The sequence below is a fragment of the Salvia hispanica genome, chromosome 3, assembly GCF_029641045.1.
Source record: "Salvia hispanica isolate PSC_SH4W2 chromosome 3, Shi_PSC_v1, whole genome shotgun sequence".
Classification (NCBI taxonomy): Eukaryota; Viridiplantae; Streptophyta; class Magnoliopsida; order Lamiales; family Lamiaceae; genus Salvia; species Salvia hispanica.
This window is the reverse complement of record NC_142694.1, coordinates 45,982,890-46,006,815: the sequence shown is the minus strand read 5'-3', so window position 1 is coordinate 46,006,815 and position 23,926 is coordinate 45,982,890. Positions and strand designations below refer to the sequence as shown.

At 34.1% G+C, this 23,926-nt stretch overlaps 3 protein-coding genes across 6 annotated transcripts; 1 reads left to right on the top strand and 2 right to left on the bottom strand.

The window, feature by feature from the left end:
- Nucleotides 1-1,031: 1,031 nt before the first annotated feature.
- LOC125215962 (E3 ubiquitin-protein ligase At4g11680-like) lies at nt 1,032-4,518 on the bottom strand. 2 transcript variants are annotated; one of them, XM_048117548.2, is made up of 5 exons: nt 4,360-4,518; nt 2,896-3,695; nt 2,067-2,192; nt 1,703-1,985; nt 1,032-1,579 (listed from the first exon to the last, which is right to left on the bottom strand). In XM_048117548.2, the coding sequence occupies exons 2-5, from the start codon at nt 3,552-3,554 to the stop codon at nt 1,370-1,372; spliced, it is 1,278 nt and encodes a 425-aa protein (XP_047973505.1). In that variant the 5' UTR covers nt 3,555-3,695; nt 4,360-4,518; the 3' UTR covers nt 1,032-1,369. The 2 variants fall into 2 exon arrangements, with proteins under 2 accessions (XP_047973505.1, XP_047973506.1); XM_048117549.2 differs by having other exon boundaries at nt 2,896-3,581; nt 4,360-4,499.
- A 5,456-nt stretch (nt 4,519-9,974) lies between these two features.
- Nucleotides 9,975-13,456, top strand: LOC125214881 (serine/threonine protein phosphatase 2A 57 kDa regulatory subunit B' kappa isoform-like). 2 transcript variants are annotated; one of them, XM_089066859.1, is made up of 3 exons: nt 9,975-10,280; nt 10,826-11,992; nt 12,797-13,456. In XM_089066859.1, exons 2-3 carry the CDS (start codon nt 10,874-10,876, stop codon nt 13,133-13,135), a joined length of 1,458 nt encoding a protein of 485 aa, XP_088922985.1. In that variant the 5' UTR covers nt 9,975-10,280; nt 10,826-10,873; the 3' UTR covers nt 13,136-13,456. The 2 variants fall into 2 exon arrangements, with proteins under 2 accessions (XP_088922985.1, XP_047972044.1); XM_048116087.2 differs by having other exon boundaries at nt 9,975-10,515.
- A 2,373-nt stretch (nt 13,457-15,829) lies between these two features.
- Nucleotides 15,830-20,971, bottom strand: LOC125211756 (cyclin-A2-1-like). 2 transcript variants are annotated; one of them, XM_089066858.1, is made up of 12 exons: nt 20,671-20,971; nt 19,385-19,731; nt 19,061-19,265; nt 18,389-18,522; nt 18,172-18,264; nt 17,385-17,518; nt 17,017-17,092; nt 16,854-16,930; nt 16,731-16,764; nt 16,494-16,643; nt 16,276-16,410; nt 15,830-16,183 (listed from the first exon to the last, which is right to left on the bottom strand). In XM_089066858.1, exons 2-12 carry the CDS (start codon nt 19,685-19,687, stop codon nt 16,130-16,132), a joined length of 1,395 nt encoding a protein of 464 aa, XP_088922984.1. In that variant the 5' UTR covers nt 19,688-19,731; nt 20,671-20,971; the 3' UTR covers nt 15,830-16,129. The 2 variants fall into 2 exon arrangements, with proteins under 2 accessions (XP_088922984.1, XP_047967630.1); XM_048111673.2 differs by having other exon boundaries at nt 18,998-19,265; nt 20,671-20,970.
- Between the last annotated feature and the right edge of the window lie 2,955 nt (nt 20,972-23,926).

Below are 23,926 nucleotides of genomic sequence, written 5' to 3'. Positions count from 1 at the left end.
AAATAAATAAAAATTATCTTGATCAATATCTTGGCCAAACAATAAAACTTTGTATCACTAAATCAACGCCAAAGAAAACCATAACAAAACCTTAAGGCCATGCTTGGTTGGCGGGAAAGTAAAGTTAGCAAGGAAAATGATTCATGGGAAAATGAATCCCGGAAATATGACTCCTAGTAACTTTACTTTCCTGTGTTTGGAGAATATCAAGATTTTAAATTTATACTTAATTTAAACACCTAATTAAAAATATACTTATTATTTTTTTATTTATAAAAAAAATATTGTAAATTTTTTAATAAATTATTAGTTATAAATATTAACAATTATATTATTATATTTATCATTACGATGAATAGCTTAAATATGGATTATCCATCATAATATATAATAATATAATTATAATTATAGTTACATGGAGTATTATACTCATTTATTAAAATAATAAATATAATAATTATATTATAATTATAATATTTACAGATATTATAAATTAAAATTACACTATGACTTTATTGATTAATTATTAATTTATAAAATATAATAATTATTATTCATTATACAATTTATATTATATAATTATATTTTAATTATTAATAAATTATTAAGTAATATGATGAATTATTATATTGATAATTTTAATTATAGTTATTTATTATAGTGAAATTAAGTATAATTTATAATTTTAAATTATTTTTAAAAATAGTAATTAATAATAATAATAATAATAATAATAATAATAATAATAAAACAATATTATATTGCTTAAATATGTAAGAATCCTAAAACTGAGAAAAAGAATATCTAAGAAAAGTTAGGATTTAGAATTCTAGAAAGTTGTACTAACTTTTCTTGTTCTTGGATTCTGATTACTTTCCCAATTTGATTAAAAACCGAAAAAAACACAGGAATTTAAGGAATTAGATTAGGAATTTAAGGAATTAGATTAGGAATTTAAGGAATTAGATTACTTTTCCAGACAGAATCCTGACAATCAAACATGGCCTTAGATGAACAGGAAGAGAGGAGGCTTCACTCAAGTAGGTTTCATACAATTTAGTATGCGACACATGAATCATTATATTACATTAAAAGTACATCAATCCATTTTTCTCATCCTGGGTACATAACAATATTCTTGAAAATTCACATCAGTCATAGGCATAGAACACTCATAGATCAAGCTACAACAGTCGAATCTAATCCAACACCCCAATCCACCAAATGGGATTGCAATTTGAGCCCCGTACCATGAATTATTATTGCAATTTCAGCCCGAGAACCACCCAATAGGAGTGTGAGTTCCGGCCTCACATGGTCGACTATGCACAACTGACGAAAGAACAATCTGGAACGTGTTTCTTTTTCCTCAGCGATACAACATTGTACTGTTGCGTAGGTTGGCCGTTGCTTCAGTGAGTGAGCTGAAAATGGTATCACCAACATCGGCTTTGCAGAGAGGGCACGTGGCATTGATTTTCAGCCATTTATCCACACAGTCCTTGTGGAAGAAATGAGAGCAAGGCAGCTCCTTGAGTTCATCGTTGTTGACATATTTCGCTAAGCAAATGCAGCAAACCTGTCGAGGAGAGCATAGTTCAACGGTTATATACATTTGCAGCAATTGTGTCAAACATCAAACAAGAGCGACAGTTTAGCAAACCGAATCGCATTGTTTAAGATAGAGGTAAGTGAAGCTTACTGCGTCCTCTCCTGATATTGCACGCTCTTTCTCTGTACCAGCAGCCACTATCCCACCCTCGGGTGCATTACTGCTATGTTCCTTGCTCTTGCTTTTCTTCATTTTAAATTTATACGTTGGTAGAGAGTTAATCGAATCTTGAGTAGCTCCTCGATTCTGAGAAAAATCTTCTCTGATGCCCAGTACTGATATTATACAAGGGAGGCAACAGCAGATTGTAGCACACAGAATAAAAGGCATAGCATATCCGATACAGCTGAAGGTCAGAAACACTATGCACAACCTGTAAGTGGGAAAATTAAGAACATTACATTCGAAAAGTTTTCCATGCATACTAGCTCTGCTCGAATATATGCTCTCATACCTGTACAAATTGGGAGCTTCGGAGGACGAAGAGTGGCCACCGAAGATCCATACATTTCCAACTACAAACCACACAGCGAAGAAGCAGTCCAAAGCCATCTTAAAATATTCGACAAACACCTTAAGCCTGAAAAAGGAAGCACGGCTATTAGACTGCCTAAGTACAAGTACTTGAGATATTGAGAGATAGTTTTGCAAGAGGCCTAGTTTATAAAAGTGACACAGCTTTCAAGAAGAAACATGGCTTCTTCTTAGACTACAGGACATTGAAAAGATACTCAGCGCTACAGCTATGTTGTGGAATAAGCATGTATGACTGGTTAGCCCGAATAGCTACATCAAGCATACACTGTAAGGCCCACACTAAACATTTGATTACATAGAAGTTTTTATAACAAACAAGTTCAAAGCAGCTTCAATATAAAATTCAGCACCCCCTCCCCATCCCAACCAACAAAACAAGAAGAAATAAAAAATAAGAACTCCAGAATGTCTATTTAGCAACACCCCCTCTTCCAGGCCCGTCCCTGATCTTTGATGTATTACAAAAATCTGGTATAATGATAAGTAATTGGGTAACTAGTTAGAGAAGAAGCAAGAGAAACATCTGTATCAACCAACTTTTGGAAATGATATAAAAATCTTGCAGATTGAACATATGCTTCTCTATAACATGTTACCCAATTTATTTTTAATTTTGGAAATCATACAAGGGTTATATAAACTTTTCCAAAATTAGAATTTTGGAAGCTTAGTTTTCATGATAATGACAAATTCAAGGTTAGACGCATAGCATTGCATTTTTAAATGCTCGTATACAACAACATTACCTTGAATTCGGCAGCCCATTACTTTGACTGCTTCTAGTTGCTGTACCAGTTGTCCAGCTATCTTCTCTGTTTATTGATCTTCTCGTGAAAGGACCAACAGAGTTATTGCTCAGGGAAGTATCTTGTCCATTCTGCGATGAGTCCTGCTCAGGAATTTGGTTACGATGTTTAAAACGCCAATATAGAAGGGGAAGTATTGCCAAACAGCCAGATGCATATCCAACAACCCATGCTCTCAAAGGTGCACGTGGTTTCTCACTTCTTGACAAAGACCAGACAACAATAGCTGCTATGATTTGGCTCACTGTCAATAAAAGCTCAACAGATATCCATAAACCAGAATTTAATGGACTTCTTTGTCGGCTGCGAGTACTTCCTCTTCGACTTAGTGATGAATTCCTTGAGTTTGTCCCACCGGTAGTAAAAGGTTGAGGCTGATAAAGGGGAACCCTTGAACTAGTAGATGGTAGGTCTTCACTCCTTTGCTGCTCCAAACCAGTTGACGGCCTTTCATGAGATGAATTAGATGAAGAAGCAGTACCACTGCCTGTTATGTCAATAACGTGTTCAGTATCACTGCGACTGTCAGCTCCCTCCATCAGCAAATCAGTTTCACTACTTAAACTTTTACGATGATGTCCCAGTAGGGGAAAAGCCATTCAAGTCTGCCAACCCTCGACGACACTCTGAAAACATGGGACAACGGGCTAGTAAAAAACTTCAGATCCCTTCGTACAACACTGAAAATTGTGCAGTGGCAATCTATCCGAGCTTAAGGGCGCTAATTGACCTTATCTTATCTGTTCACAGCACATAACAGCATAAAGCATAAACATTAGAATTTAGAAGCTAACTCGTTCCATTTATATAACCGTACATGATTCCCCTTTCATAACATAATCTAAAGATTAAGACACTTAGCACATACTATTGATTTCTTCAACGTTAGTTCACCGTTCCTGTCACAGTATTTACATCTCGCCAAACAAGCACAGTAGAAAAGCTTTATCGAAATAGCTCGGTGAACAAAGCTTATGATTTCAATAGATACCAAAATTAGAGGTACAGTCTACCAACATAATTAGCCCATACAAATCTAGTTACTTGTATAAGTAAAATACAAAGCGATCTTGAGAAATTTCAGCACACAAACCATCACACGAGCTGAAAATAACACCAAATTACCAAAGAAAATGCTGAATTACTTAAATTCTCCACAATCCCAGCTAATTTCCCACCCTCTAATTGCAGAATTTTGAACTATTAGATCGTTGACCATATCCGCAATACAAGACCACAGTCCAACAAGTGGTAAATTCAAAAATCAAAATCTTAAACTGTAAAGAATTGGAAAAGTATATCGAGGTGACTAATCAATTGAGCATTCACGAATTTAAACACCTGCAGAATCTATGTATCAACAGCTACTAGCAAATCAAATTAGAGAGCAATTTAGTTACTCACCGGAATTAAACAACAAAACTAGGGTTTGATGAAAGCAGATAATCAGAATAAATTTTTCTGGTAGACGGAAGCTTTGTCTTGTTGATGGAATCATTCAATCTACTTCTACAGTTGCCTTTTTCCGCTTTACCTATTGCATTATAATTTATACTATATTTCAACTTTCGTAATTCTTTATTATTTATTACTCCCTCATCCATCAAAATTTATCTCTTATTTTTACTTTTGTTCGTGCCCAAAAATATTGTCATCTTTCATTCTCACTTGTTTGCTAGTCCATCTCACATTCTATTAATTCATTCTCACTCATAACGTATTAGTATAAAACTAATAGAGTATATAGAGTCTATATAGAGTATATAAACTCACAAACCATTAATTTTTTTTAACTCATTTTTTATTATATACATTTTTTAAAATATGTGTTAGATCAAGTAGTGACAAATTATAATGGACGGGGGAGCATATTTTTTTAAGCAGTTCGTTTTTGGAAAATGATTGCTTTATTTGTGACAAATAATCTGTCAAAATAAAAGCTGCCCTAATTATGGGTTAGGTGGGTAATTACCTTCTTCTTGATAAAATATCGTCACGCACTTAACTCCACTAAATCATGAAATATTCCCTAGTCTATCAAAGCAAGTTTGTGTATTCATGTTGATCGATCAATTAAATTCAATTTTTAAAGTTGTCGTCGAACTTATGGTATGACAATTTTGCTTCAGTCCTTTGTCGTTAAGTTTACTTTTGTACTTTGTTCGTCATACATTGTTAGCTATTATTGTTGCACCTTCCATTTTTCGATACCAAAAAAATATCATTATAATTGATACTCCATCTGTCCCGCTTTAGCAGTCCCATTGACTTTTCTGCACTCGTTTTGTAAAAATGATAATAAATAGTTAAAGTGGAGAAATAATAAAGTAAAAAAGAGAATAATGTAGATAAAACTCTTCTCTATATTATTCTCTTTTTTACTTTATTATTTTTCCACTTTAACTATTTATTATTATTTTTACAAAACGAGTGCAGAAAAGTCAACGGGACTGCTAAAGCGGGACGGAGGGAGTATTAGTTTATTAGATATGCATCAATTCAATATTTTTTGTCGATACTTTTCATGACGTGTACAATTAAATAACTAGTTTTTCTAAACATGTGTGTTGCATATTGTTTCTGACATTTCTTTGGTGGGAAATAACTTGTATTAAGAAAATGAATCATTGTGTCACGTGTATAATATATTAGGAGCCATGTCGAAAAAAAATCAAAATCAAATGAACATACGTGGCACTATTCGGCTCTCACATGGTAATTAAGACAGAAAATGTATTCATTTAATTGGATGAATACGTGCACGACTAAGAATCTAAGATGGATTTCGAGTAGCCTTTGGTATTTGATAAAAACAATATATACTCCTACATTTCACATAATTAATATTTACCCACCCTTTATATCGGTGGTGTTTATGTGATTTCTCTAAATAATGTAAATCGGCCCACCACATAATCAATAAAAACTAGGAATACATAGCCTACCGTTAGAAGGAAATATCAACGTCAACAGAACCGACAATATTGGTGAAGCGGTAGTGTTGTCATAACAATTATTAATAACACTATTCTTTGATGAATAATTATCATATATAATTATTTTTTTTATTTCATGATAAATCTTACAATATCATTTCACTATTTTAAAATATTAAATCTTATAATGTAAAAATTTAGCTAATAAACTAAAGAATATATTTTTGCTTAATACCTAAAGAGTAGTTTTTTTCTTTTTTTTTGAAAAAGACAATATGAAAATAAACAAATAATAGTGAAACTAGTTAATTAATGCAACTAAAGGATTCAAACACTTGATGTGGCGGCTGAGGCACAATAGACAGTCACTTATTCTTGGAACTCTGCTCCTTCGGAACTAACTGCACTGCCCCTACGAGCAATAGACAAGTCACTTGCGCTACGTAACTGCATTATCTTTATTAAAAATATGTACTTATATATATATAGAAGTTTGAAATTGTTGGGGTACAATGGGCAGTTGGTAAAACGTGGCTTCGCCATTGTTTGCTAGTCTCATGAAAAATAGTACTACTAATATTACTAGAATGAATTGGAGGGAGAATATAAAAAGTTTTAAGTTCTGTTGAAAATGGTGAATTCATTTGGATTGAGAAACTTCATTGAAGAAGAATGAAGTAATTGCTAAAATTCGGGTAAACTTTCAATAGAGAGAGTGAAGAAGAAAAAGGGGAAATTTCATTATGAACTATATTTTGAAAGAAGTTTTAACAAGTTTGGAAATAAAAATTCATTGTCATCCAAAATTTTGTCTTTATCTAGATTTTGCAATACATGACATTATTGTGGAACTTGATCAATGGAAAAGAGATCAACCTAGGCCAAAATATAAATAGTTCTTCACTGGGAGCGGATCAATTAAAAAAGTACCCTGCTTATGACAAACGTTGATCATCAAAATATCCTGATTATGACATATTGGAAAACCTCCAACAAGTGCATACCACAGTGCAACAAGTCAACAAGCAGCAGTGGACGAAGCAACGACGAACCTTGAGAATTTGTGAACTTGAGGCGCTCCATCCTATAAGAATATGTCACTTGAGGCATTTAATTTTTCCTTTTATATTATGTCACTTTTTAATTTTGAAAATTATTTTCTTTCTAATAAGATGAAACCCATTCTACGATATTAATAATACTTTAATTATTTTTTTCTCCACCTCTTTCTTACTTTACTAATTTTGTATTAAAACCTATGCCGAATCCAAAGTGCATATTCTTTTAGAACGGAGGGAACAGTTGTTAAAGATATTAAAATCTCTTGTGTCATCTAAAGCTATCTTGACCAGTAACTATAGAGTATTTTTTTTTATCGAAATGTGCATAATTAACAAATTATTTACTTTGTTATTAATATTTAAGCTTATTTCTTTTCTTTTACATCAGTTATGATACCGTTTCTAAAAAAACTTGCTTATAGTCGAATTATGTTTTATGTGTATTTTTTTATTTCATATTTAAACCCAGACTCAATGATAAACCAAATTAATATTATTAAAATTGCGTATGCTTATATCATTTGTCAAAGTAAACTAAATCAATCTAGAGTAAACTACATAAAAAATTCCTAACGTTTCCGTTTGTGTCACTGCATGCCCCTAAAAAAAATATCGCTAGACAATCCTAACCATAAACATAATCAAATATCGTATATTTGTAGCCATTTTTTGGACCAAAATGCCCAAATGCCTCCAGGGGCATTTTAGTCAACTTACCCAAAACCTGTACACCTACGTACACTGCAAAACTCCACTGCCTTGTACTCCCTCCGTCACATAAAAGTTGATACACAACTTTTGGACACAGAGATTAAGAATTTATATTAAATAAGTAGGAGAGATGAAAAAAGTAGGAAAGATAAGAGAGAGTAAAGTAAATGATGGAATAAAGTATGAATGATTAGATGTTTTGTTTTTTGTCAAAAAAGGAAATGACTCAACTTTCTTGGGACGGACTAAAAAGGAATACGACTCAACTTTTTTGGGACGAAGGGAGTACTATATTTGTCAATAAAAGAATTATTGTAATAAAAAGTGTTTCTTTAAATTGAAAGTTATAAATCTAAGAAATAAAAATTATTACTCCAATAAATAAAAGTTTTTATGCTTATAAATAAACTCTACTATTCTTGTAAATAAAATTATAATACTTTTTTCGAGTAAAATACTGTTATTATAAATAAAATTTAGTAATATTATTTTCTAACAAAAGTGACTATAAGTTTAATAGATAAAAGTTAGTATTTATTTTAATTAATAAATAATTTTTTCTATTGGATGGTGTTATTTTTTGGAATAAAAGTTGTGAACGAAAATTAACTTTTTTGCGAATGAATAAAAAGTTATTCCACAATTCTAGTGAATACAAGTTTGTGTGAATAAAAATTACTATTTTTGTGAATAGAAAATTTTATTTTCATGCATAAAAGTTGTAATAATTAAAAGCCATTGCTTTGCTAATAAATTTTTTTTGTGATTTTTTGTGAAAAACGTTTACGTTCTTATAGATAAAATTTTTGATCATAATGGAGTATATAAAAATTATTGTTCTAATAGACAAATAAATGGGATAACTAATATTGATTAAATAGCTTAATATAAATTTAAATTACCCTAATTAATCAATTAGTATAAACTAGTAACAGTTTTTATAGTAATATTGGAGAGAAAAATCAAAAAAAATTTAAATAGTTAATAAAATCAAATTGAAAGTGAAAAAAATAGAGTACACTAAAAACTATTTTTTCGTTAAATTATTTTCACTAAAATTTATAAAGACTAATTTGATTTAGAACTCACGTATGTTAATATATAAAGACAACAAAATTATACTAATATTTTATATTTAAATATGTCCAATCGCCAACCATCACTCCATCACTTGTGTCATTAACAGTAGAAGTCGCAGCATGCAGTCCGTCACTGTCAGACGGTTCACTAAAATGATCGGAATGCCCTTTTAGGGCTTAAGGGCTATATAGTCAGACAAACACGATATGTGATTATGTTTAAGGCTAGAATACCCTTTTAGGGCTTAAGGGCTATATAGTCAGAAAAAACAAGGTTAGGGTTGTCTGGCGATTTTTTTTTGTTAGGCCCGCAGTGACACAAACGGAAACGTTAGGGACTTAGTGAATAGAGATTTAAACTTAGTGTAATTCAATTTCTTATTCATTTAGCCTGACCTTTTGAGTTATTTTGATTTTTGACAACCCACGCCGAGGCCCAAAATATAGTTATACCCATAAACAATCATTAGTTTTAGTATGCTTGTAAAGTGATTATTGTAAGTGCATCCATAATAATGGAAATTGATTATAGATCAGACATACACTCAGTGATTAATAAATACTACTTCTTTCGTCTCATTTTAGGAGTTCCGGTTGAATTTAACACGGATTTTAAGAAATACTAGGATCCCACTTTAGAAGTCTCGGTTGAATTTAACACGGGTTTTAAGAAATATATAGGAAAATTGGTGAAAAAATAGTTGAATGTGGATCCTACTTTTATATATTAGTTTTATGATACAATGTGAGGGAAAAAGGTGAGTGGAATATTAGTTTTATAATACATGTGAGTGGAAAAATGTGGAATATGAGACATATTACCACCTATGGAATATTCTAATCAAAGTGGAACACCCAAAAATAGTAAACCGAGACTCCTTACTTTTAAAGTGGGACGGAGGGAGTATCACTTGTTGTCAATGTAATCTACAACTAATTGTAACAATTGTGTTTGGGGTTTTGGATCACCCCAAAAGGTCTCAAACTAATTGGGATTGAACATGAATTATATACATTTTCCAACTTTTCTTATTCATCCGATGTGGAATGAGTTTGTACCCAATAACAATAACTTTAATAAAGAGTGATGACAGATAAATAACTATTCCCATTCAATGAAATAAAACTATTGGAGTAAAAAAAATGAAAAATAAAGAGGGGTGTAAAAAAGAAAAGTGAAAAAGCTTATGGTGAAAAACAAAATGGTTTTCCCCCAAATGAAATTAGGAACATTTCAGAAAAGAGTGGACCATAACAAGGTAAGAAAAAGGCGAATTCCTATGTCATGGATGATGGTGGATCTGCACTCTGAATCACTGTGGAAAAAGCGCAATCATCATCATCATTTCCATTTCTCATTTTTCCAATTCCCAATTTGTTTTCTCCCATTTTGAATTCTTGAAACAGACAAAAAAAACCTGTGATGAAATTATTGAATTGACGATTTCTCAGCCCATCAATGGCAATTTTCCTAGGTTTTTGGCACCCACGAACGCAGGCACCTTTATTGCACATATATAATAATGCAATGTATATGTGTAAGTGAAGATCCCACCTTTTTTCCCCCCTAATCTGCATGTGTGTTTGTGGTTTTTGCCATTTTTTCTTCCCTTTTCATTGTCCCTCTCCTCAATTTGGGGAATCCTAGGTTTCTCTGTTTAAAAATTTCGACTTTTTTTTAGCCCTTTGAAAGGATTGATTCAGTTTCTCTCTGAACCCGGGAAAAGGAAGATATGCAATTATACATGCAGATGTATGTATTAATGAATGAATGTAAGCCATCTTTGTAAGTTTTGAATTATGGTTTCTGCTTCGGTGGGTTGTTTATTGTATTCTGGTTGGATGCAGCTGAGGAAGTTTTGGTGTGCATTGGTGAATTTGTAGTTTCGGTTGTAATTTGTGTAGTTTATGCGATTGTATTAGGAAATCTCAATTTAGGGCTGGCTTTTTCTCAGATCCCCAATTTGGTTTTTTCATCCTTGGGTTGTTATTATGTTTCTGGGCTAGGTTTTCTTTCATTTTCTATGCTTTACTCCAAAATGCCTTTAATTTGAAACCTAAAGTTTCAGTCTTTTTTCTTTAGAGCTACATTCTTCAACTTTTCCTTGGGAAAAAAACTCAATAACCCAGAATGTGGAAGCAAATTCTTGGTAAATTGCCTCGAAAGCCTCCGAAATCGGAGTCTGATCCTCCAAGAAACACTAACCCGGGGCCGAATTCGTCATCTGCTGGCGGGCCTGCTGCTAAAAGAGCAGCTTCGGCTGCAGTCTTTCCGGCCAGTGTGATTGCTGGAATCGAGCCGTTGCTCGCCTTCAAGGATGTCCCGAGCTCAGAAAAGATGAATCTTTTCATAAGTAAGCTGAGTCTCTGCTGTGTAGTGTTTGATTTCACTGATCCCATGAAGAATGTTCAAGAAAAGGAGCTTAAACGAGCCACATTGCTTGAGCTGCTTGATTTTGTATCGCAGAACCCCCCGAAATTCACAGAGCCCGCGATTTTAGCATCCTGCAAGATGTGTTCCGTCAACTTGTTTCGTGTTTTCCCACCAAGTACGCGGTCTAGTAGCTCGAGTTCAGGTGAGAATGATAATGATGACGAGCCAACATTTGATCCGGCCTGGTCGCACTTGCAGATAGTGTATGATTTCCTGCTCAAGCTTGTAACTTCGCCCTCTTTGGAAACTAAAGTCGCCAAGAAGTATATAAATTACGCCTTTATTCTGAGAATCATTGACTTGTTTGATTCAGAGGATCCCCGGGAAAGGGACTGTTTGAAGGCAATTCTCCACAGGGTATATGGGAAGTTTATGGTTCATCGGCCATTTATAAGGAAGTGTATGAGCAGTGTGTTCTATAGGTTCGTATTTGAGACGGAGAAACATAATGGGATTGCAGAGTTGTTGGAGATTTTTGGGAGTGTGATCACCGGATTCGCTCTGCCTCTAAAAGAGGAACACAAGATATTTCTTTCGAGGGCACTGATTCCTCTGCACAAGCCAAAGTCATTGGGGATTTACTTTCAGCAGCTATCATATTGTGTGAGTCAGTTTATTGAGAAGGAGCCGAAGCTGGCTAGTTGCGTGATTACAGGGCTTTTGAAATATTGGCCCGTCACGAATAGCCAAAAGGAGGTCATGTTTTTGGGTCAGTTGGAGGAGATTCTTGAAATAATTAATATGGCAGAGTTTCAAAAGGTCATGGTTCCATTGTTTTGGCGTCTTGGGCACTGCATCAATAACTACCATTTTCAGGTAAACGGTTTATTTTATTGTCTTTTGGTGTTTAGTTCAACTTAATATCGTGATAGTGATATATGTAATTGTTTTGTTGTGTCTAGTAGCATATGCTTGTACTATGTCTCTGGTTGCATGATCCATCAGCAGCAGTTTTTTCATCACTTTTCGTGGAATTAATGCTTCATCACTTTTTTTGTAAAACTTTTTCATTAAATTCAATTGGATTTTCTAAAATGTCATCAATTATCATCATAAAATTTACTCCATATGCTTAAAGGGGCATGAAGATGAAGAGGTGTTATTAGAAGGGGTCATATCTAAGAACTGACCTAGTTTAGGGCGCCTGAAGACGCTTAACAAGCAGCAAGAAAGAAAACATTTTGAGTTAGAAATTTTTAGGCGAGTGGGCCCAGCACAGATGCTACTGATAAATCCTAAGTAGTAAAACGCTATAATATTAGACAGAGCCCATGTTATGGATTGTGGAGGATGAAACAAAGTGCTTATTAGGAACTCATTTGGTGTTCATATTTCAATTATGAATGGCAACGGGAGCCAAGAAAGTTGGGAGTCATTCTCCAGCTCTTGTATATTTGTGGAGATCTTATGAAATTGCTCGTTTTTTAAAGAATTCTTTGATATTTTGGTTCAAGGGACTATTACCTTTGCTATGGAAAAGTTTAAGGAATACATGAATCTATTTTGCTGATCGGTGTATTCCAAAACGACTTTGTTTGTTGTTGAACCCTCTTGAGTAACACTCCGTCTTTATACATACATCGTTGGTAATAACACAATGACCTCTATCTTCCTATGCAGGTAGCCGAAAGAGCTCTTTTCCTGTGGAACAACGATCAAGTCGTGAACCTAATAGCACACAACCGGCAAGTTATAGTGCCAATAATTTTCCCAGCTTTGGAACAAAACTCAGAGCACCACTGGAACCAGGCCGTCCTGAACTTGACTCTAAACGTGAAAAGAATGCTGGCTGAGATGGACGACACGCTGATTGTGGCCTGCATTGCAAATTACAAGGAGGACCAAGCGCGTAAAAAGTCAGAGGTGGAGAGACGGAAGAAAGTGTGGGAGCGACTGGAGAATGCCGCGAGTCTCCAACCGGTGACGGGTAGGACTCCAGTTCTGGTAAGCTTAGTGTAGAGTGGGTTGATGATTCTATTTGCCTTGGGGGTTTTTGTGGTCGGGGAAACCAGAAGGAGCCGCGTCGGAATTGGTAAGGACGCCCAGCCTGTTGTTGTTACAAACCCTAATCTGAATGCTGCTGATGCTGCTCTGTTTCTCTATCTTTATCTCTATTCTCCCCAGAAGGGTCTCTGCCTTAGTATTTTTACTAAACTAACTGTTGTTTGTTAGTCTCTCTCTTTTATTTTTTTATTTCTCTCTCTTTTCTCTCTCATTTGTCTCTTGTTTTCCTACCCTTTTTTGGCCAACTTAATTAGTATAATTATTATCTTGCATCTCTATCATCTCCTCTCCTGTCTCTCTCTCTCTGAGATAGCATTTGGTCATTTCTGGATTAAGTGGATAAGGAAATTCAGTGATACAGTATACAAACAACATCCACAATTATTAAATTTGTGGCCCATTAATAGCAGAAAAAAATATGGTATATCTAGATTCTAGAGTTAATAGCAGAAGCATAACAGTTATATCAAATTGAGTACTTAGCATTTATGTATTTTTTGCACTACAAAAATAATTGATGTATTGAATTATATCATTGATTTTTACTCCTAGTATATAAAGGAAACATTAATGCAAAACTTTTTTTTATTCCAAATAAGTAGTAATGGATGACATTGAAAAAACTATAGGACAACTCGAGCGATTTAATTTTTTTTCTTTTATTTCTTCGATAATCCTTGAGTTGGAAGTCAACTTAAAAATTTCTATAAAACCATTGGACAAAAATCACTGAAAGTTCAAACATTCTGTGAAATGGCTTCAAGGTGGTTCCGGCGAGCTTAGGATCACCGGTCATCGGAGAATGGCCATTGAGATTTCAATCGGTGAAACCTAAGAACTCATTGAGTTTTGAGGGAATAGAGCATATAAAAGAGGAAGACTGGTCTTATTTCACAGCTTAGAAATGCAAGACTGGTCTGTACAAGCCTAACATTCAAGAACTCGTAGGCTTGTACAGACTTTTATAGGAGCTTACATTCAGTTAACATTCTGTTTTACAGCTCTTGGCATCTAACTACATAACCGAGTAACTACTAACGCAACTAACTGTCAACTACTAACTTCCCGTCCATCAAATTCCTTTAAAACAACTTGTCCTCGTGGTTGGAAATATGATAGATCCCTGCAGCAATTTGAAGAAGCATTCCTTCGAAAGTCCAAATATCCGTTCAGTGCTAGGCTTCTCAACTATTGGTTGTTTATCCCAACGGTGAGCATATGGACTCTTCCCAGTTGGAAGCTTGAGAACACTCTTTTGATTATGCGGATCATCGAACACGCTTCCTCCCGACATAAATTTAGTAACGAGGCATAGGGGTGGTCCAAGCAGACCGATTCCTTGAGAAGCTGTATGTATTTTTCAAAGATCCCAACTGTTAGTACTTACACTGATTATTATTCTCCTGCAAATTCAGTGCTTGTGAGTACTATCTTATTCTTGTTATAAGTGGTATTCTTTGAATGTGGAGTGATAATAGGTGTAGGTAACATAGATTCTTTCACATTATCATAACTATTATCTCTAAAACTCAAAGATGACTCTTGTAATCTAGCCAAAGCAAGTGCATGAGCAAGTGATTTAGGTGTGAAAAATCTAACCGGTTTTTCGCATATGATCCTTCAGTCAACTAATGAAAAGGCTCACAACATAATGTTCTTTGAATTAACCTTTTCCAACAACATTGTTGTATCGATTGTGGTAGTCCGAGACCATACCTGTTTGTGTTATGCTTCTTAATTCTGCTACGAGAATAGAGAATGCCATTGAGCTGTTTGGTGCCGTTGAGCTGCTTCAATTCTGGTGTTAGCTTTGTGTTGGTGATCTTTGGACCGAAAAAGATTTCCCATTCGATCAAACCTCTTCTTGCGTGCTGCACTAGTTGCTTCCTTTGATGCCAGAGAATTTGCTCTCAACGTGATGATAGCATTTCCTCGTGCTGCAAATTTTCAATTTTCATGGATGCTGGAGAAGTTTTTCAACATGATCCTCCAAAGTTGATAGCACTTCATTTCGCTGCGAATTCAAGATCGTAAATTCATCCTTCAACTCTTTCGATGAATCTGCACGATTGCTGAGGAAGTTATTCATTTCTGCCTACAATTGTGCGATGCATTCCTTCAATAGTGATTTTGGGGTGCCAACATAGGTGCCGGAAGACCACTCTGACACTGCTTGGTATGGTGGTTCCAGCGAGCTCAGGATCGGAGAATGGCCATCGAGAATCCAATCAGTAAAAAACTCACTGCTTAGAAATGCCAACGGCTTGTACAGACTTTTGTAGGAGTTTACATTGAGTTTTACAGCTCATTTGGCATCTAACTACATAACCAATAACCACGATAATGCAACTAATCTTCAACTACTTACTTCCCAAGCATCATTATTCTACACTGAAAGACTACAAACTTTGGTAGATGCAAAAATTGACACACTAAACCAAAGATTAGAAAACAAAATTCTGATATCAAATATGCTGTTTGACTGCAGGCAACAACAATCTCTAATATACGTGATGACAAATCCAAAAAAATGGCATTTCTTTGCAGTAGATGAGAGGAAAGATAGAGAGTCAAATTTATTAGGAATAAAAGTATCACCATTGATGTAATGATGAAGATGTTGAGAGACATATTCAAGAAGCAAGAAGCTACAAGTTACCAGAATTCTCACAATTAAGTCGAAAAGAAAAGCCGAGAGGCATTATGTGCTTTTATAAATTAGTAGCTTCTCATATCATTCTTGCCATTACAAAAGCATTTCTGGAAGCACCAGAGCTGATTGGTTTACAACATCAATGGTGAGAGTGAGAGATGCTGCAAGAAGTATGAGAAAAGAATGGGGACGGCATCAATTAGTCGCCCACTTACTTATCTGCCAGTGGCTGTGGTGTTTTTTACCATGTCAGCTGGCTGCAATAAATAGTACCAGTAAACGATGCTCTTTTAAGCTTAGAAGAGTGACTCGACAGATTCTGGTGAGCGCAAAGTTGAGACACACTTGAACTGTCACGAACAACACCCCACAGTGTGTTAAAACAAATGCAACTGTAACTTAACTTGTTTGTGGATAGAATGGGGTTTGTTTTGTGTCTTACCTTAGGTTGCTTGTACTTTTCACGGATGGCATTGAGCATGCCTCCTTTTTTGTTCAGCTGCAATACTTGCAGTTCTAGAACTGTGTTTTTCAGCTCTGATGCCTTGTGCCTCGTGTAGTGCTCCAGAGTCGGGTTCTGCAAAAGGTGATTCTATTGTTTTTGATAGATGAACTCGAAAATGGGAGGAATGAGGAATTAAGAGGCATTAGAAAACGAACCCATGGATCGTCTGACTGATCAAGAGTCCATCTAGCTAGGAATATAGCAGAGGCAGCAGTTACGGATGGAAGGTATTTGAGGAAACTGTACTCGACCAGAGTTAGTTCTGCTAAGTAATTTGCCAGGAATTCCAGCTCAACAGAAGGAACCTGAGAAATGGGAGCAGTTTAGTCAAACTGAAGTAATTTCTTTCTTAAAAAAGTGACAACTTTTCTAGAGTCTGTTTCGTCTTCTACCTTATAAGAAGCTTGTGCTGCTTGAATAAACCTCCTTCAATGAACAAGCAGATAAAAATTTGAAGACAGTGAGCACGGTGAAACAAAACCAAGCTAAGATGATTGCTGAATTACTGTGGATACCTGAGGAACTTCTTCGTGGTGGGAACGGATAATTGGAATTTCAAGAGGTTCAGAACACGGCTTTCCATTTCCACCACCTGTCGTGTTACTCGAAGTCAATGCACATGTACAATTTATGAATATCGAGATTGGGAGATGAGTAGATTAGTAGATCTCATGGTACCTCTTCTTTTTTGTAGGTGTTGTCGGTGATAAAGCAAAATTCTTCCACACGATGTGCACAAATTTCTTCGTACTTCCTACAGGGAATAATCAGCAATATATAAATAGAAGAATAAGAACTTCTAGACGTACAAAACATGGAAACCAAATCTTCTGACTTCCTTACATGAGGTGTCGACAAATTACTAGATTTACTGTCTTGATATATAATTGAATGAAAATGATCTAATGACCCCCAACACTTCTAATATTTGTGGTGCTTTGAAAGGATAATGAAATACAGTTATACAGTTGCATGTAAAAAAAAAAACCCATATAGTTAGCATGTCATTGTTTCTTAAAGTAAATATTCTATGATGAACAACTTACGATGCAATTAGCATGCATGTTACACCAAGAAGTTGCAACTTTTGCTTCTCAATGTAATTCTCAGACAGGAATCTATCTAAAAGATTTACAGTGAGGTAGAGAGTATCAGGAACCAGCTCATATTCTTCCGAAACCTGAGAAAGAGGAGTGTACATGAAATGGCATGCAAGTGAACAAAAGAAAAGAAGAAACAAGAAAAAAGATGACAAAAAGACTCAGATATTTCAAGTTCAACGGCAGGACATTCTAGCAGTCACAGAGCAATGAAAAATGATAAAACAGTTAAAAAATGGCTTTGGAAATTACTTTGGCTTCCCTTCACTAAATTGTTTGAGGTGAGATTCTCTGTTATGTGGGATTGGAGGTTCCTTTACCTTTGGCTAATTCTATAAAAGGGAAAAATGTATGAATTCTGACTGCCTGCTTGTGCTAGAACTTAATGTCACAAGGATACTTAACTGAAAATCTGAAGAAAGAAGTTCAAACTTCAAACAAAGATGAGGGAAGGGGAACCACATGTTCATATTTCAGAAAAAGTCCCATTGTAATACTGGTATTTTACCACTAGCATGAACAGGAAACTGCAAGTAGCAAATAACAATTTAGTTTGTTGGTCACAGTACGAGGCAAAGAAGGTGTAGATTTGATTGCAGCAGCAATGCATATTCTATGATTTTGAAATAAACGCCTAACGTATCCTACATTAAAATTTGTGCAGGATAATGACAAAGGAAAGATGGTGATAGCATAGATAAAGTGCTCAAAGATACAAGAGTAAGAAAACTACCTCCACAAGCCAATCAATCAAAATACCCCGCATGCCCTTGGTGATGTCACGCTGCAACTTTTCCATGTAATCCGGTGAAGGCTTTCGGTCGACCTGAGAGAAGTACAAGAGTAATTAATAATGGAATAAATCCTGATTACGAGATAGGATTTCTACTCTGTCCACATAATATAGAAAGGCTTATTAGCATTAAGTCAATCTGTGAGACCTAACAAACCTGTCTTGTAAATAAACTAGTATATATATCAGCTGCATAGGGGCTACACATCTGTGGGTCCCTGTGTCTTGAATCTATATCAATAACTCCCTTAGCTTCCAAGCTCTCCTCTTTCATGCAAAGCTTGCCTTCATCTGCATGGTCAGCCAGAAAATGTCAGATGTGGAGGCAAAGGTAGAGAGAACATAGTATATGTTCACAGTTCATCAAGTGAATTTTAAACTACAATAGATTTCTAGAACCTCTATGCTGTTAGATTTGCTCCTTACAGTAAGTATTGAGCACCATAATGAGTACATAAATATTCCATAGGTATATGTGACTAAACTACTTAAACAACTGCAGTCTGCTGCTATCTCTATCTTGCTTCAGTAATCTTTTGACAGTATTGAATATAAGTACCAACCTCATCAATAAAAAAGTAAATCGTACTGGCTACAATCCAAGCTATGTAAGTGATTATGTAGTTTAAACAATTTTTACCTTGGCATGTCACTGGACTCTTGTTAAAAGTTTCCCAAAAATATACACATTTTATTTGTCATAAATTGCAATGCAGCTTTAATTTACATTCGGTAATCAAATTGAAAAGCTAGGTACAAATATAACCTCTAACAGATGGACCCCATAGTGAAATTTGTTGGATGGAATCTATCTTCAGAGGACTCGAACCTGCTGCAACTGACACTTCATTTGTAATTTTAGTTGGTTCCGCTGGCAAGTCTACAGCAGGACAAGTATCCTGGGATCCCTCCAGCTTTACCTCATCCACTATGTTTTCGATTTTAACTTCCAACACCTGGGAACCTTTAGCAAAACAAGCAGGCTCAACCTTTCCTTTCTTCTGTAAAGACCCTTTCCTGTCCTGCCTGATAGGCTGATCAAAGACAGTATCCACACATATTGATCAAAGAGGGAAGGAGAAACAAGTGACAAAGTGCTTTAAACGTTTTATTACAGTTCACATGTCCACAAAAATGGTGGTATCGTTCTCACCTGACCTTTCGCTGCATTGATGCAGTTTGTGTACAACTTTTTGCAGTTGACATTGGTTACATCCTTAAGAACAGCCCTTTTCTTATTCGGGTGACAAGCAGCTGAACTCCCTGCTGATTTGTCCGGTGCAGCTCTTTTCAAGCTTGCTCGTGAGACACATTTGTCATCTTGTTTTGCTGAAGGATATAGTAGTGGCAATCCGCTCGATGAGCCTAAGAACTTTGCTCGGGCTCTTGTGACTCGTGCAGTAGGCTCCCCAAGGTTGGATGGCCTATTCTCGTCATTCATGAGTGCATGCTTCATTGAATAAAAGCTTGTGGAACCAAATTAGCATGCCTTCATGATTGCTGCAATGATTACAAAGGATGCAAGTTAAAACAAGCCAAATAACCTAGCCGAATGATGCAGAGCATATTTCAAATTCAAATATAAGCACAGTCTAAAATTCATATATTTCATCATATTAGCATTCGGAGCTTTATTCTCTTGCTCTTGCCTTTTTTATTCTGAGTTTTTAATTGTGTTCAGTTTATGGAGAAATTACATTCACCATCCAAAAACGCGTGCAGCAAATTACACCTTTTTTTTAATAATTGAGCTTGAATCAATATGAAATAATTCATAAAACAAGAAAATCAACTAAACTTTGTAATCTCAAGTGCCACATTTTACATTGATTTGCAAAGTCAAACAAATCAAATTTTTTACCAAAATTAAAGTCAATGCTCTTGAAATAACAAATTGATAAGCATAAAACGCAACAACAGCTATCAATTCCAAAAATGTTAGGGTTATATTTCGCTCAAATCACACATCAAATCTGTGATAAGAGAAATAATTCTATTTAAACTCCAATAGAATCTCATCCATTTCAACTCTAATCCAGTCAAATAATCTCCCCAAACTTTCGAAGGCAACTTCCTTATTTCACTCACATTGCCTATTTTAGAAACAGCAAAACAAAGCTCCACGAAGCGCAAGATGATACCAGAAACGCAAAACTGAAAATCGAGCCCCGAAGTCAGATCTAAGCAAAATATTCCAGAATTTCAAATTAGAGCTCAAAAACAGTGCTGGAGCACCAAAAAAAATGAATAACAACATTTACATTTAAAATCGAACAAAACTAACAAACACAACACTCATACAAGCACAAACATGTGCATAAGCATAAACATCAAGCATTAGCACAAAAAAATAAAAATAAAAATAACTCAAATAAACACAAAAAATGCCTAAATTCCATGAACGCCGATACAGAAACCAAAAAAAAAAAGGAGACGCACATAAAATCGGAGGAGCGAGCTCACTACTGCAGCTGCGGAGCTAGGAGAGCAGCGTTAGCCTCTCGATTGGAGCAGATCGATCATCAAACGAAAAATGCGGTCGATACAGAAATGCAGAGGGTTGTTGAGCGAGTGAGTGTGGGTGAGAAAAGGAGAGAGAAGCATGTGGAGAGTGAAGTGATTATTTATAGTGAGGAGCGTAGCGTGAGAGCGGGCTAAGCCACAGTTCAAAACTACTCAAATTCCATGAATACATTTCTGCTACCTCCACTCCTGATTTTGCTACCCCCACGACTTTCTTTTTTCTTCATCCCTGAAAATCCTTAACAACAAAAACGGAATAAAAATTAAAAGAAGGGAATTAATAAGGAATCATTGAATAAATGGGAGGAACGTTTACAAAAATACTATTAATTAAATGCGTGCACTATCACCATTTCAATCATTTGGTAGGATTTTAATTTCATTTGTGATGTTTGGAAATTACAGTTGGGAAAAGTATTTACCATGTTATGTTTTGATTTAAGAATTTTGCCTAAATTTAATTATATTTGAAACATCAATGATGAAGATAATTAATTGATTGGTTTACCAATCTAGCATTTTCTTCTTCTTTTTTTTACCATTGATGTTGAACAATGTTAAATTTTTGGAGCAATGGAATTTAGTGTTCGTAATTTTATGGTTATGCATTTCAAATTTCATGTGTGTAAATTTTAAAATTTTAAACGGTTGAAAGTTAAAACGAATTAAATGATAATTTTAATGGTATCTATGGTTTATTTTTTATAATGAATGTTTAGATCCAAAATGTATTTTTATAAATTTTGTAACTCTCGGATAGATAAAATATGTGACTAGTGACTAACTACTTGAATTTGTATCTTTGATAACATGTAAGTTGAATTTCGAAATTACACGCAAGTTGAATTTCGAAATCACACGCAAGAATCTAATATGACTCGAATCTCTAGGCATATTGCGTGGGTTGAACGCATAAAAAAACATTAGTATGAGTTGTATTTTTTAACTTTTCTTTATAATTATTTTAAGTCCTTCAAAATTAATGATAGGAACTTTTGCATAACAATTTAGTTACGAATAAAGATAAATATCTTATGAAAAAATAAAAAATATAGTAGGAGTATTATGTATTTTTATGTATAATGTATTCTCCTTTACATAGCAATTGAGTCTACCTATATTTTAAAAACATCTTACCAATTAGTTCGTTTTTCATTCTCATTTTATATTGCTAAAAAAAAGTTTAATACTCCTAGTATATTTTGCATGACTTTTGCAACTTCGAAGAATAAATAGTTTGTCGATTTCACATTCGATATTAGTTTCATAGATTTGATCAATGCCTTGTACAGTTGTACACAAGAAAAAGATTGAGGTTAATTTCCCATAATATATTAATTGGCCTTGAAAGACAGCCGTGATTTCAATTTTGCATTTTCATAAATATAGCATATGTGTAAATTCATTCAAATCCCTACATATTGTATTGCTGAAGGAAATCCATGGATAATTATAATGAATATAGGAGAAGACCAATTCAAACCTTTTTCTTCGTTTGTAGTATATGAATTTATTTAGATATAGTTTCATTTGTAAACTAGTTTGATTATTGTGAAATTTATTAGACTCTTTACTAGTATATACTATATTCAAATTCATGACATTATATGTATTTTGTACTTTTAAAAAACATAAATAAATCAAAATTTAAGTTTATATAGTAGGAGTATATAACAATGCCTAGATTTCTATGATTTTTTAGTCCATTTCATTGAGATACATTGTTAATATGCAAAGACACGGATGCATAGGAATTACATATTTAAAATATTGAGTTTAAAATTTAGAGATAATGGATTGTAGGAGAGTGTTATATTGCTAATTACAATTAAATAATAGCCATTAGCTATTCAAATTAAGGGCTTAGATCATTAATCCCCAAATGTTAATACGATCAATGAAAAACGTCAATAAGGTCACAAGATTAATTCCAAAAAATATCAATAGGGGTATTAATGTCAATTATTACATATTTAGTTATAACTAACTTTTAAAAGAAATCTCAAAACTTTAAATTCATATAACATATATCAAATTAAAGATAATTTCATAAGGATTCCAACGATATCCTACATGCATATGTTCCGACGTCAAAATTTGAAAAAAAATTCGAAATTTTTTAATTTTTTCATACAAGCAGAAATGTCAACATACTATATAAAATATGTCAATATAATACATGTAGAATGTCAATATAAGCAATGAGTTAACATTCTTAAAGCACTGTGTTGACATTCTCAAAGTATTGTGTTGATATTTACGAAACACGGTATTGACATTTTGATCCAAAACCCTAATTTGGAGTTTTTTTTTTTTATCTTTTTTGATTTTATTAATAAAAATGAAAATTACGCGTTGAAAATTGTAGACCACACGTTTTCTAAAATCCTATAACCTTAAATTAGTTGTAGTTAGCAATTAAATGATAAGTTAACAATTGATCACTTCTCGTAGATTGTAATATAAGCAGAACTAATTCTTAATGCCAACCATCAAACAAAATATACTACAATATTACTTTGTTCATTTTAAGATCATTTTAGTCCAGTCTTTCAGCAATGAAGTAAAATTATCAAATAATGAAGTTAGTATAAAATAAAGTAAAATAATCTTTTGTTCATTTTAAGATCATTTTAGTCCAGTCTTTCAGCAATGAAGTAAAATTATCAAATAATGAAGTTAGTATAAAATAAAGTAAAATAATCTTAAAATAAAGTATATCATTCGCTTCATTTATTTTATCCAATAGATGACTGAAATTTAATCACTCACTAACCAATTTATTTCATCACCAGATTCACCACTATAGAAAACCCACAAGAAATATGAAGCCCAATAATTTAGTTTGGGGTGACGACACTATTTCTTTTTATAGCCTAATAATTGTTTCAGAATTTTCCAAATGGCAATTCTAATAGCTAATAGACTTTTTAAAACATAGCCTAAAATCGCATGGGCTAAATAAAATCTATACTAATTTCATCCTAACTCTAATTTCGTAATTTGTTTCATCAATACATTCATGACAATCACTATGCAAATAGGAGTATGTTATAGACTTAATCTATTTTTATGTCGCGTCAATTTTGAACCGGACCACAAACATCACAACCCAAAGCCTACAATCAAGACAAACAATAACTACTGACTCATTGTCTGAGCACATCTAAGT

Coding starts and splice junctions, on each gene's coding strand:
- LOC125215962 (XM_048117548.2), bottom strand. CDS start 3,554: ATGGCTTTTCCCCTACTGGGACATCATCGTAAAAGTTTAAGTAGTGAA. Junction 2,193..2,895: donor AATGGGCTGCCGAATTCAAG/GTAATGTTGTTG, acceptor TTCCTTTTTCAG/GCTTAAGGTGTTTGTCGAAT. Junction 1,580..1,702: donor CAATATCAGGAGAGGACGCA/GTAAGCTTCACT, acceptor TCTCCTCGACAG/GTTTGCTGCATTTGCTTAGC.
- LOC125214881 (XM_089066859.1), top strand. CDS start 10,874: ATGTGGAAGCAAATTCTTGGTAAATTGCCTCGAAAGCCTCCGAAATCG. Junction 11,993..12,796: donor TCAATAACTACCATTTTCAG/GTAAACGGTTTA, acceptor CTTCCTATGCAG/GTAGCCGAAAGAGCTCTTTT.
- LOC125211756 (XM_048111673.2), bottom strand. CDS start 19,687: ATGAAGCATGCACTCATGAATGACGAGAATAGGCCATCCAACCTTGGG. Junction 18,523..18,997: donor ATGGGGTCCATCTGTTAGAG/GTTATATTTGTA, acceptor CTGACCATGCAG/ATGAAGGCAAGCTTTGCATG. Junction 16,184..16,275: donor AAAAGTACAAGCAACCTAAG/GTAAGACACAAA, acceptor TGTTCGTGACAG/TTCAAGTGTGTCTCAACTTT.